Here is a 13,248-nt window from a genome sequence, read left to right on the forward strand (position 1 = left end):
CATTTTCTTAGCTGTGGTTTCTTAATCCCCCAATGCAGGCATGTCCAAAGTCCGTTTCAGGGGCCTTACTCGGCCCGCTGTTCGGTTTAATCTGGCCCCTGTGGCAGTTTACTTCCTGGGATAAAATCCCCAAAAAGCTCAACAACTTCAATCCTAAAAAAAGGTCAGCAATTGTGGTCAGCCCTCAGGGGTTTGGGCAAACCGGCCTAATGTCAACCAGGTCATTGTTGATATCACTGATAGATTTATTGTAAAGTATGTTTAATATGATGGAATGTTTTTGTAATGTGTTAAAGAGGAAGATTTGATCAGTTGTTCTTTAGAAGCCTGCCAAAAAATTAATGATGGGTGGCATTCAACTTAAAATTTGCCCTAGGACAAGGATTAGTACTGGCAACAGTGAGATTTCCTCCACTCTTATCTCATCACATGTGCCATCCCCAAATCAGCCTGGGGGTTGTCAGAATAGATTTAGGGAGGGGTCACAAAGAAGCAGAGTCAGAGAACATCCCATTGCACGTGAAGAAATCCTTGCGCTGACAGCACTTTCTCCTCAGTGCTTTGATTCATACAACCCATAATCATTATATCTGCTGGTATGCTTATGCGAACAATGACAGAGCGATCATGATAACAGAATGATCAGCGCATCTCCTTTGAATTTAACACTGACAATGGACTTTCTAGTCCTGGCACCATTTTGTTCCCAGGTAGCATCAAAGGCAAGAAGCCTTGTAGTTTTAAATCCACACTTTTCATTTCAGAGATATTAAATGAAAATAGAATTTAAAGATTTTCATAAAGAAGGAAGCATTGAATTGATTTAAGAAGGAGGAAGATGGCAGCTTTCCACACAGCTAGCATATCCCTCTTTGCATGTAAGTAGGCATCTTGTCCCCCTTAACCTGGTGCTGCCCATTTATGCTGATTGGGGCTATAGGAAATTGTAGTCCAAAATATATGGAGGACACCACGCTGACTTGCTAACCAGAACAAGACTCAGGATGTTGCAGTCAAAATACACTTCCTGCTTAACAAATAATAGTAAGGTTGCAGTCCTGTAACCACTTGGTCCAATTGAACTCAATGGGACTAATAGATCACATGCAATGTGGTTATCTTTGCAAGGAACCAGGTGAATTAAAAATGATTTTGTAAAGCTGAATTCAGTTTGTTGTTACAATATAGAATTTAAAGTTGCAGGTGGAGGAATCAAAGGAGCACTAGGGAACAGGGCTGCCCCACAAAGTCTAGGCATGAGCAGATGCTGGAGAGTAGACTTCCATGGGATCAGGACATCAGAGTAACTGGGTGTCTGAATTACATGGAGGTCTATGTGTGAGCAGCTGCTTGCTCTCTTTTTTTCAGACAACCACAATAATGCATGGATACATGGCAGCTGAACATGGGTTCTGGGTTGAAATATCGCCATACTGTATAATTCACTCAAATGGCTTTGGGTGAGTCACTGACTCTTGGTCTCTGCTCTTCCCTTTATATAATGGGCAAAAAGGAAAATATACTCCAAAGAAGATTATATAGTACTTTACAAGGTAAATCTCCTGTACAAATGATTAAATTGCTAAGTGCCCATGAACCACACACACAAATAATACCTGATTGTTTTCCTGACACTATCAAAGTTAAGAACTGGAATGAAATGAACTGAGTTGCCAAATTCCTGGAGATCATACACAGAGTAATCCATGTTCCTCTCACCTAATTCATCAATGTTGACTGGGCCAGTAATGCCTAAACAAAAAAGATATTAAAAATAAGAGCTTTAGCACATTCCCCACACTTCAGTGCACCTGTCCCATTTTGACTGATGTTATTTTTCTGCCTCTTCCTCAGCATAGGAAGACACAATGTACTACATATTTATGTATCCTGTCCATTTTGCAGTAGTCAAAAGTCCACTAGCTAACTTGCAAAGATTTCCAGGATCGGCAGAACACAAGAGCCCTGTTGCATCAGGCCAGAGGCTCATCAAACCCAGCCTGTTCTCACAGTGGCTAATCACATGCCTGCAAAAGGAACATGACTGAGCCCTTGCCTGCTGTTGTCCTCAAGTATTCAGCGGAGTACTGCCTTTGATCTTGGAAGTAGGGCATAGGCATCATGATTAATGGCTGTTGGAGAAACTCCATAGCTCAGCTACGTGCTTATAAGGTGGCCACTTTTAATCAGGTAGGAGTTTCTGTGAATGCCAAAGTTGAACAAATTGTTTATTCTGTTCTATCTATCAATGCTGTTTTGACTGGATATGCAACCGTGGAGAGACAATACTTTTAAGGGCGGGCAACAGGCAATCACAGAGTTGCACCCAAGCATTCTCTGTTTGGCATCACATGAGATCCTAAGAGTAACATGGAAAAAGTTCCTAAGGCTCACTTGGCAATAGTTAAAGTAGCTTCCTTTGCACATTTATGTAGAAGATCAATGGATCTACTCCAAATATGTGCTGCTTCATGAAGTAAGCCTGGTGGTCCTTCTGACTTGGTACTAGCAGATGCTCTGTATTCTTCACCAACCTATCTTGGACTTTAACACCCATCAGCCTCAGCCAGAAGGTCCATGGAGGCTGGGACAAATGAGAGTTGTAGTCCAAAACATTTGGATAGTACCAAGTGAATGAAAGCTTCTCTGTTGTCTCAGCCCTGCTCCTTGAGATGCTTTACCTGAAGCTACATGGGAGGGACATCAATGTTCAGAGTACTAGCTCAGCTACAGAGGTGCAGCTTCCCTCCCTCTCTCAAGTGACTGTGTTTGCAGTCTGAATCCACAAACTTACCATACATTGGAGTTTTGTTGCAACCTTTCAAACTGTTGACAAGGGCCTTTCCATCACGGAAGTCCTTTTTCCCTTCTAACATTTCTTTTATGGATAACGCATAAAGCAAAACAGCATCATGTAGGTAGGCAGCATAAGAACTTACCTGGAAAAGAGTCAATATAGAAAAGTAAGAGTTTGGGCTTCTGAGGGAAGAAGTTTCTTAAACTATTCTTTCAGTTGTCTGGCTGCATATATTTAGCAGTGGACTCATTTATTCCAAACTCAAAATCCAGTTGCAATTGAAATTATTCAACCCCCATTACAAATCAGGTTTATTATCAAAATTTACAGATTTTCCGCTGTTTGCAATGAGAAAATCAAACAAAAACAATTGAAATAGCTCAACACAAGGGATGCTTCAAGTGGTTCCCCCAAATACAGCGATACCTCAGTTTGAGAACAGTCCGGTTTAAGAACGATTTGGTTTACAAACTCTGCAAAACCGGAATTAGTGTCTTGGTTTGAGAACTTTACCTCAGTCTAAGAATGGAATCTGAATGGTGGAAGGGCACCGGCGGTGGGAGGCCTCATTAGGGAAAGTGTGTCTCGGTTTAAGAACAGTTTTGTTTTAAGAACGGACTTCCGGAACTGATTAAGTTCATAAACCGAGGTACCACTATACAGCTGAAATTGCAACTTATACAGGGCTGGGCCTAGGCAGTGGCAGCCTCTTCTCCTCGCCCACTCTCCAGCAGTCGCTGTGAGCTGCCCAAGGGAGGAGGCTGGCTGTGGCGGCCATAGAGGGGCCACAGAGGGGCAATGGGATATCCGCTCACAGTCACAACTGCCACTGCCGACTCTGCTCAGAACAAGTGGTGGCTCATCCTCCTCCCTGAGCTCAAGTGGTGCTGGCACTGGCAGAGAGAATAGGAACATTCTGGGATCAAATCAGAAGCTGGGATAGCTTTCATCATTCCAGGACTGTCCCTGGAAAATCAAGACACTTGGAAGGTATGTGTTATCTGATATGGTTGCAGGCAGGCCCATGGAGAGTGTGGCAGGGGGCAGCTGGGTACACTTGCCCCAGGCCTTGGAGGGCTAAGTTGGCGGGGGGGGGGCACTGCAAGGGATTGGCTACTTTCTTGTGTGAGTTTATAATTTTATTCTACCAAGGCTCCTGCCTTGCACCTCAGACAAGCTCTGCACAGGTCTGGTTGCAGGTCAAATGAGACTACACATGTTCGTAAATGAGTTGAAAGCCTCAGCTCCTAAAACTAATCAGCATGGCTTTAGAGTGAAGAAAATCTCTCAAGAAATGTTTTGATGTCGTCTACAATAAAAACTAATAATCTATTTCCTACACTTTTAACATAAAGCCAACAATCAGGACAAGATCCTTATTCAAAATAGTGGATCAGATAATCATGCCTTTAGAAAATTTGAGATATTTGGCCCTTTTTTCATGTGGCATCACAGTGCCCTTTAGGATAATCTAAGTTAGGGAAAATGGGGGCATTCAGCCTGGTTTCCTCTTGGTTTTTTGTTATGCCTCCTTGGAACAAGTACAGTGGTACCTCGGGTTAAGTACTTAATTCGTTCCGGAGGTCCGTTCTTAACCTGAAACTGTTCTTAACCTGAAGCACCACTTTAGCTAATGGGGCCTCCTGCTGCCACTGCACAATTTCTGTTCTCATCCTGAAGCAAAGTTCTTAACCTGAAGCACTATTTCTGGGTTTGCGGAGCCTGTAACCTGAAGCGTATGTAACCTGAGGTACCACTGTATCTTAATTGTGGCTGTCAATATGACCTCTCCGTGTGAAGAAAAGAAACTGTCCGGAAGCTGCTTCTCCTTCAGCTTGCTGTGGACCTCCTTCACAAAATCAGAATAGGTCTTGTATTCTCTGTAAGATCTGAGAGCTATGAGCAGCACAGGCTGATAGGCATCTAGGACGCTGCTGTTCCCATTACTCCAAGTCTCTTTCAAAAAATTGTCCTAGAAGACAAAAGAGTGATTGACAACACTGTTGGTAATAAATAGGCAGCTTACCCCATTCCCATAATGCTTAGTAATATGAATACAACAAACACTCTGTGAGGTGAGTGGGGCTGAGAGACTTCAGAGAGGTGTGACTAGCCCAAGGTCACCCAGCAGCTGCGTGTGGAGGAGCGGAGACGCGAACCGGGTTCCCCAGATTACGAGTCTACCATTCTTAACCACTACACCACACTGGTATAGAATCATAGAATCATAGAGTTGGAATAGACCACAAGGGCCATCGAGTCCAACCCCCTGCCAAGCACAATAGATGCTTGATTTTATCTTCATGTAGTGTGCAAGGTAGGTTAGATGACAGATAGTGTCTAAGGCGATAGATATTGCAAAATTTGAATCCAACTCTTCCCAGCCATAGTCCAGAATTCTAAATACTACAGCATGCTAGATTTGGAGATACCCATTGCTTTTCTGACCTACCATCCATACAACTTGTAACTGAGATCTTAAACCTGAGTTTGCTCCCCCCCCCTTGCCTCACAATCCATTTTCCTGTTGTGTTGTGTCTTTTTAGATTGTAAGTCTGAGGACAGTAATCCTTAAAACCATGCCTTTAGCAAGGTAATGAAGAAATACTCACCACATTGCAGCTATTTACTGACCTCAAACTGCTGCAGCACAAAGAACACGTATGGTCCATTTGTCATACCTAGTTTCTTGGCCTCTAACAAAATAGATCTTGCATCCAAAGAACTGCAGATTAAAACAATAACTGCAAAAGAAATAGTACAGATCAGTTCCCAGCGCATCTAAAAAGTCAAGTGTACCCACCAACTGAGCCAGTAGCAGCAACTAAATTAGAGCTGCCATATGTCTGGATTTTCCCTGACATTACCGGGATTTCAAAGGCAGAAATGATGTCTGGAGGGAATTTCCAAAATGTAGCGCTTTGTCCTGGATCTTAGGCAAGTCAATCGAAAATCAAGATTTTTTGGCGGTTTTGGAGTTGTTGGTTTTTTGGTTTTTTTAAAAGCAACTTTAGGGTTTGTCCTGGTTTTTACTTTTTGAAATATGGCAACCCTAACTAAATAGTTGGTACAACAGCAAACTCAGTGGTATAAACCTCAAAAGGGAAAGAAAGCCAAAACAATGTTTTGATAAATGCACATTGGATAATGTGGTGAACAAAGTTGTTGTAAGGGTATTATTGGTAAATTACTGATTGATTGTGTGTAATTCGGGGTGCATCACTATGAAGCAATACAAAATATCTTGGGTAATTAAAACCAATGCAACTTTAGATCATGCTTTGCGTAACTTTAGATCATTTCCTAATCACCCAAATCATTTAATAAACTCCCAGGCCCTCAGGCACACAAATGACTATCCCATTGAAATCAGTGCACAGAACAAAAGATTAAAGTGTTGCAGTCCAGAGAAGTGTATCATATTTCAGAGAGAGAGAGAAAAGTCACTTATTTGGTCTCTGGAAGTCCCTGTGCATTAAGTGCATGACAAGAGCACCTGAATGTAACCAGAAGCTGTGCATATGAATACTCCTTAAGCAAAGAAGTATTCTCAACTTCAGTTGTTATTGGTACTTTAAAAAAGAAAAAAGTATGAGAATGCTGCCTCCATTTATACTAAGTATTGTATAAATAGTTCTTGTTACAAGTGGGCATTAAGTAGAGCTCTTTGCCTTGTGTAGCCATGTGACTTACACACCCAGACTTAGACACCTCCACTCCTTTCTTGCCTGTGAAACAGAATGTTATGGAAAGGTGAGAGTTGTGAACAATACAAAGGTTTAGCGATATATAATCCGGTAATATATAATTGTGAAGTGCTCTCTTCAGGGAGACTTGTCTGGTGGCTTCATTACGTGTCTTGAGGCATGAGGCAAAAACATTTCTCTATAATCAGGCCTTTGGCTGATTAAACCAGTGTTTCCCAACTGGTGTTCCGCGGCACACGAGTGTGCCGTGAGACATCGGCTGGTGTGCCGCGAGATACCTGGAGGGAGGCGGGCGAGTCGGGCGGCGAGAGGCGGGGCGGCGGCGGCGAGGAGAGGCCGCGCCTCCTGCTGCTGCCTGGCGCTCCTCCTCGCAGCCGGCAGCGCTGCCTGGGCGCCTCCGCGCGACTCTGCCTCGCTGGGTTTGGTCTCCCAGCAGAGACGGGTCACACGCGCCCCTCCCTCCCTCCCTCAGCCTGCGCGGAGGGAGAGCCAGAGAGAGGCATCGCTCCTGCGCTCCGAGGCGGATTGAGCGCAGCTGAGAGGAGCTGCCGAGGGAAAAAACTTTCACTTTTGTGCGTCCCTCCCGGCGTGACGCTGCGCGCTGACGTCACGGGGCAGGGCTTTAATGGTGGTGTGCCGCGAGATTTTTTTTCAGTAAACAGGTGTGCCGTTGCCCAAAAACGTTTGGGAAACACTGGATTAAACGACCTGTGGCCTTTTAAATGTATTTGGGTATGGTTTGTTTTTCATTATGTATTTTGTGTTCTCATTTTTGATCTTCAGATGAAGGGTGGTATACCAATTTTAATAAATAAATAACCTCGGGAAAATCTTTCATCATGCCCTTAGTTCTGCTCATTTAAAGAGTTTCTTAATTGAAATACTTTTACACAGAGAATCCCATAAGAATTTTCACATAGGATAAAAAATTCCTGCTGGTTCAGTCCATAAAAAAACCACCACAGTCTTGTTAGTAATATCTACCTTTTCCCTATATGTGATAGAATATCTTGCCTTTCTGCTCTGCCTACCAGGCATGCGTCCTGGGCTTCCATGTATGCATGCAACATTTCCTTAGGGCATATCTGGGCAATATGTATAATATGAGTCAATAGGCATAAACCCAAATAATGAGGCCATATTGTCTCTCAAATCGGATCTTCCATCAGCTCAAATCCTGCAAGTGGCCGCATGACTTAAACCTATGTGGCATAAGAACATAAGAGCCTGCTGGATCAGGCCAATGACCCATCTAGTCTGACACCCTGTTCTCAAGTGGCCAGCCACATGAAAAACCCGTAGGAGGGACCTGAACACAAGAGCACTCTTCCTTCCTGTGTTTACTAGCGACCAAATAAGGAGGCACAGCAAACCCATCATGGTGAGTAGCCTATAGTAGACTTATGTTCCATTAATTTGTTCAGTTCCTTCTCTAAAGCCATCCAAATTGGTGGCCATCACTGCATCCTGTGGAATTTTATAAACTTCTACCATTTCACCTCTTCCTTGCTTTTTGTCTACGGTAAGAATTCCCAAACACCGCGACCATATTTAAACAGGACTACATCTTCAGGCTTAATGCAATGTGAGCATCTTCAAGCGAATGTAGGGTTGCCATACATCCAGAATTCCCTGGACATATCCGGAATACTGAAGTCGCAAACAGTGACTGGGTGGAAATTGGTGAAATGTCCAGGAAAAGCTGGATGTATGGCACCCCATGTCGGCAGTATTGTTTTTGCCGATTTTCCTCAGAAGTAGCTCAAAAACGCAATTCTTTTTGTTCCAGATTTTCACTTTTCAAAGTATGGCAACCCTAGGAATGCTGTGTCAATTCCCAGAAGAAGTTAAAGTGTGACACCTTATTGAACACAGGAGCCAGGAGCACCAGAGAGATGAGGGACAGGCAATCACACAGGTTTAATACAGTTTTCTCTACACTGATGCCCACAGTACCAGTGGACAGCACATATGGCAGCAAGGCATCTTTGGTTAGACAGCACCCTGGAGAGCATATCTACTGGGAAGGCACCACTTGTTGGATCTGCTCAAAGGTACACACAGGCAGCATATTGGGAGAAGAAAGAACTGCAATGAGCTTCAATTTCTGATAAGTTGAGTGGCAGTGTGTCATGTTTTGCAGAGGACACTCTTCTATTTGAAGAAGTTATTTAAGTAAGAGGTGGGTAACCAGTGGACCATGGGCCAGATACAGTTCACCAAGCCATGGGAAATGGATTGGGAAGTAAAATCCCTTTTGCAAGTCCAGTCCATGTTTTATGTGTGTTTCAGTTCACTAGGGTCTGGCACTTTAAGTACCAGGCCCTGAGGCAGCTGAGGACATAGATTTCTGCTGGGCTTTTCTCATGTCCAATGTTTGAGTTTGTTCCAAATAAAGTGTTTTGGTCACCATCCTTCATGTACAGAGTTCATCTTACAATGGTGCTGAGAGGCTTATGAACTCACATGGAGAATTATTTCTTTACCTCCAGAGCTCAGAAACCTGTCATGAAAAACGAAACAAAAAACTTACTTCTGGCAACTGATGCTATATAGTTGAGCTTGTCTTGATGGAGGCTTTGATATTTTGTGTTGTATCTCACCTTAGCAGTGATGGTGATGTTACTTTTGAGTTGATTTTCTACAGAAGCCCACAACTCCTCTGTTTCAGCCCAAGTGAAAACATCACTTGAGCTTCCGAAGAGGCCAACGTACCTCCACCCAAAATACTGGAGAGTTTTATAAAGGACTTCCCCGATCATTTGTAGAGGGGTGACAAGATTGATATAAGTGTCATAAACAAAGGAATCTTCCAGCTTGGCTGTATGGCCAACAAACCCAAACATGGGGATGTTCCACTGAGAAGCTAGCAAACCAGTTACCTAGGTGGAGAATAATAAAAAGAACTAGATTTAATAGGAACATTCAAGAGGCAATAAGTAAACTTGGTTGACTGTCACTCATAGCATTTTGTTCAAATGAAGATGTGCTGTATAGGTTTCAGATTGCATCAAGGCCTTTGGGGGATGTGAAACTGAAACACATAATGCCTTATTTCCCATTTCTGGAAATACAAAAACCAGCTATTAATCATTTTTCTCTATTTCGCTGCCTGCAATAATGGTGCCCATAAGTAATGACAAAAGGGTTTCAGTGTATAGCATTTCAATGCAATAGGATTTCAGTGTATTTATTTACTGAACAGAACTTATATACCACTTGATTGTAAAAACAAAACAACAGCAACAACATCTGGTTTACAAGAAATAGTAAAATTATCAATAAAAAAAGTAATTTAAAACATTTAAATACAAAGTCAGTGGCAAACGAAAAAGAGATTCAAACATGTCCACATCCACATGTCTGGATAAACTTGCCTAAACAAAGGAGCTATAAGTAGATACCGAAAAGAAGAGAATAACACAACATAACATAATTAGATGTGAAGTTGATATATATTAATGCATAAATAAACACGAGCTAAACTCAGCATTGTGGTGAGATACTAACACCAATATTTCTCCCAAATCAATTGCGAGACCAGTTATCAAGACCATTTACTAGAATGATATGCATAGATATTTAGATAGCAATTGAGTTGTGCTGTCTTTATTCATGCATATCCATCATGCCCCAAAGCACTCTGTGTTTTGTTTGCTTCCAAGCCCATCTGATATGTATGCAGGTTGTGCCTTTTGCCATAGGCAGGCTCTAATTTAAAGATCTCCATGAGCTCCAATAATATGTACAAATGGTTGTACATTTAACAGACCCTCCAAGTGTCTCTGTTTTTCAGGGACAGTCCCAGATTTACAGAAGCAGTCCCAGTTTCTGATTTGATATGTCCTGCTTTTCCTTAGGACATTCCTATTTTCATCAGAGAAATGTTGGAGGGTATGGAGTTATCTGACACACACACCCCAGCCATCTAGAGGCAGCCCTGTATAGGAAAGGGTTTTTTAAAATGCTTAATGTTTTATTATGCTTTTATATATGTTAGAAGCCTCCCGGAGTGGCTGAGGCAATCCAGGCAGATGGGTGGGATATAAATAGTAAAATTATTATGATTGAATAGGACACCCCTATTTTCATTGGAGGAATGTTGGTGGGTATGAGCTGGAGCATAGTAAAACAGACTAAGGTTGCAAAGAAAAGCTTTGCTGTCCCAGCTGCAGCATCTCCCCTCCCCAGCCTAATACTAGGGCTCTTTTTTTTCTCTTTGGAACTCCCCATCTACTCTCATCAGCTCCAGTCAACATGGCTAGGAGTTGGGGATGTTGAAAGCTGTGATCTGGTTATGTATGGAGAACCACAGTTTCTCCACCTCTGCTGTAGAGAATTCAAGCAAGCCCATTCCTCCTCCTCCTCCTCCCCCTCCTCCAGGATTCCAGTTTCTTTTCCAGCTGCTAGCTTGTTTGTGCACCACCTGGTGGAAAGATGGGATACAGGCCCGAGAGCTCAGGACCAAAAACGGAGCTTCCCTATTTCAGTGCCAGAAATGTCAAAGGATATGCTCATGGTGAAGTCCTGACTGGGATTTTCCTTAGCTGGGGACAAAAACAGATCAAAAGCCCACAACCACTTTGTGTGGCAGCACCCACACTTTGCAAGTACCCTCCTATAATCATCACTTTTGCTGCACTCATTTTGGAAGCCACATAAAACTTTTATGTTCAGGCAAGCCTATCCAGACAAATAGAAATTACATGTTTTTAGTTAATTGTTCATTCTAATTCATTGTGAATATTTTTAAATGCCCATTTTAATTGTCTTTTATTGAGAACCTTAATGTTTTGGGGATTTTGTTGAGGTTTTATGATTGCTGAAGTGGCACATAATGTTTGTTAATTTCCTTTTTAAGTTGCCAAGGTTAGGTTCCCATCAAAATCAAGATTGCAAAAAACCACTGCTTGCATAACAACCATGTGCATAACAACCAGGTGCCATGACAGATTTAATCCATCTGTGTGTAGAGCCAACGATATTTCAAAGAGACAGGCAAGCAATTATTATAGCGATATTATCAGTCACCTTGCTTTTTAAAAACAACAACAAATGTTTTGTGATTTTTTTTGCAGACACACTGAATGCAGAGCCCCATTTTAATTGTTTACAGGCACCAAGTACGTAGAACTAATGGAAAGACTAGAAATTAAGCTAGGTCTGAGATATAATCAAACTGTGCCCTAAAATACAGTAGAGGCACACAGCCTCCCACCCGCAATATCTTGGCTGTGGTCTCAGCAGTTCCACAACTGCATAGGAGAGCACCTCTTTTAGATAAAATAGATTAGTGAACTCCAGTCTTTATATACAACCTACAGGCTATTCTAGAAAGGTGAGAGAGGTTTGTAAACAGGACTATGCACAAGTGGAATAAATATCTGCTCACACAACAGGAAATCACCTTCTTTTCTTCCCTGCCCCCCACATCTCACAGCTCTGTATACATCCTCAAAATCTGCCCTGAAAGGTTGGGAGACACTCCAGTGAAGATTTTAGGGGTGCAGCGAGATCTGCAGGGGAGAAGAGATGAACATAAAGCCTGATTGGATGCATTTAAAACACATATAACACACATGGCTTTCCCCCAAGGAACCCTGGAACTATAGCTTACTCATCACAGAGCTACAATTCCGAGAACCGTTAACAAAATACAGTTCCCAGGATGCTCTGGGGGAAGCCTTGCACTTTAAATGAGCATTGAATGTGCTTTAAATGCATGGTGTGGAAGTGTCCTGGTTGGCTGCACACGATAACAAATATTGTCTATTACAATTAACAAAAGAGAAAAAGCAGGATGAATTCATACTCAACCTCTGCTGCCTCTGAGCAAACGGGTCCAAACAAGGCAGAAATGTGTTCTTTTTGAAACTGGTTGATGAAAGCATGCAGAGACTTCTTTGCTTCACACCCAGAGTCGGCATAAATAAACTCCAAGCTGTAATTGCCTAGGTAAGATGGATCCGCATTGACCTTATCGATGGCAATCTTGACAGCAGAGCATAACCTTTGGCCACTCAGGGGATGGGAGATATTCCAAGGAGCCTGAAAGCCTATTACAAGCTTGGGCATTCCAATACCACTGGCAGTGTTAGTGGAATAGACTGCAGTAGCAAATGAGATCACTGAACCATAGTAAATGTGGAAGAAATTCTGTGGGCATTTGCTCATGTGCCACTGCATCACTGAACCAAATACTAAGCTGCTCTCCAATTTGCAAACCTTATGCCGTCCTTTTCTCTGTGTTACTTATACCACTGCTTGAAATGATTATATCAACACCTCTGCCTGTAGCATGACATGTCATCAACAGTTCTAATTAACAGAATCCTTGATCACCAAAACAGCTTCCTTGCAGCACTACCTCCAATCTTGATGTGTCAAAAGGTCGGTTTAAATTTTTTGAAGAGGTATTTTTGTCGTTGCTGCTGACATTGCTAAACTCTGCTTAAATTAACTGAGCCGACAGGAAACATCCAAGGGAAATGTTGGTGTGTGTACTCCTTTCTGTAAAATGAGTGTTTACGGAACACCTTGTTTACAAAATTTCAGGATCTGGCAAAGTGTCAGGTATTATTTCTGCTCTGTTGTTACAGCAAGTACAATCTAGAAGGATGCAATTATGTGCTTGCAAATAATAATGTCCCTTGTGGCTTTAAGAAGAGTTGAGTGCAAACCTCTATGAGGTTGCCCATCATGAGTGATCCAGATAATGGAAAACAGTACCCTACAGCTTACTAG

At 42.4% G+C, this 13,248-nt stretch overlaps 1 protein-coding gene across 2 annotated transcripts in view; it reads right to left on the reverse strand.

The window, feature by feature from the left end:
- Positions 1–12,591, reverse strand: part of LOC309532403 (guanylate cyclase 2G-like) — a 37,422-nt gene extending 24,831 nt beyond the window's left edge. For both annotated transcript variants that reach the window (XM_082222565.1, XM_082222566.1), the window contains exons 1-6: positions 12,322–12,591; positions 9,038–9,386; positions 5,432–5,541; positions 4,584–4,769; positions 2,795–2,939; positions 1,617–1,752 (exon numbers count right to left, since the gene is read on the reverse strand). In XM_082222565.1, the coding sequence (XP_082078691.1) occupies positions 1,617–1,752; positions 2,795–2,939; positions 4,584–4,769; positions 5,432–5,541; positions 9,038–9,386; positions 12,322–12,579 (1,184 nt within the window). In that variant the 5' untranslated portion in view covers positions 12,580–12,591. The remainder of the gene's footprint in view (positions 1–1,616; positions 1,753–2,794; positions 2,940–4,583; positions 4,770–5,431; positions 5,542–9,037; positions 9,387–12,321) is intronic.
- Between the last annotated feature and the right edge of the window lie 657 nt (positions 12,592–13,248).

Source organism: Podarcis vaucheri (genome assembly GCF_965113315.1).
Source record: "Podarcis vaucheri genome assembly, chromosome: 5".
Lineage (NCBI taxonomy): Eukaryota > Metazoa > Chordata > Lepidosauria > Squamata > Lacertidae > Podarcis > Podarcis vaucheri.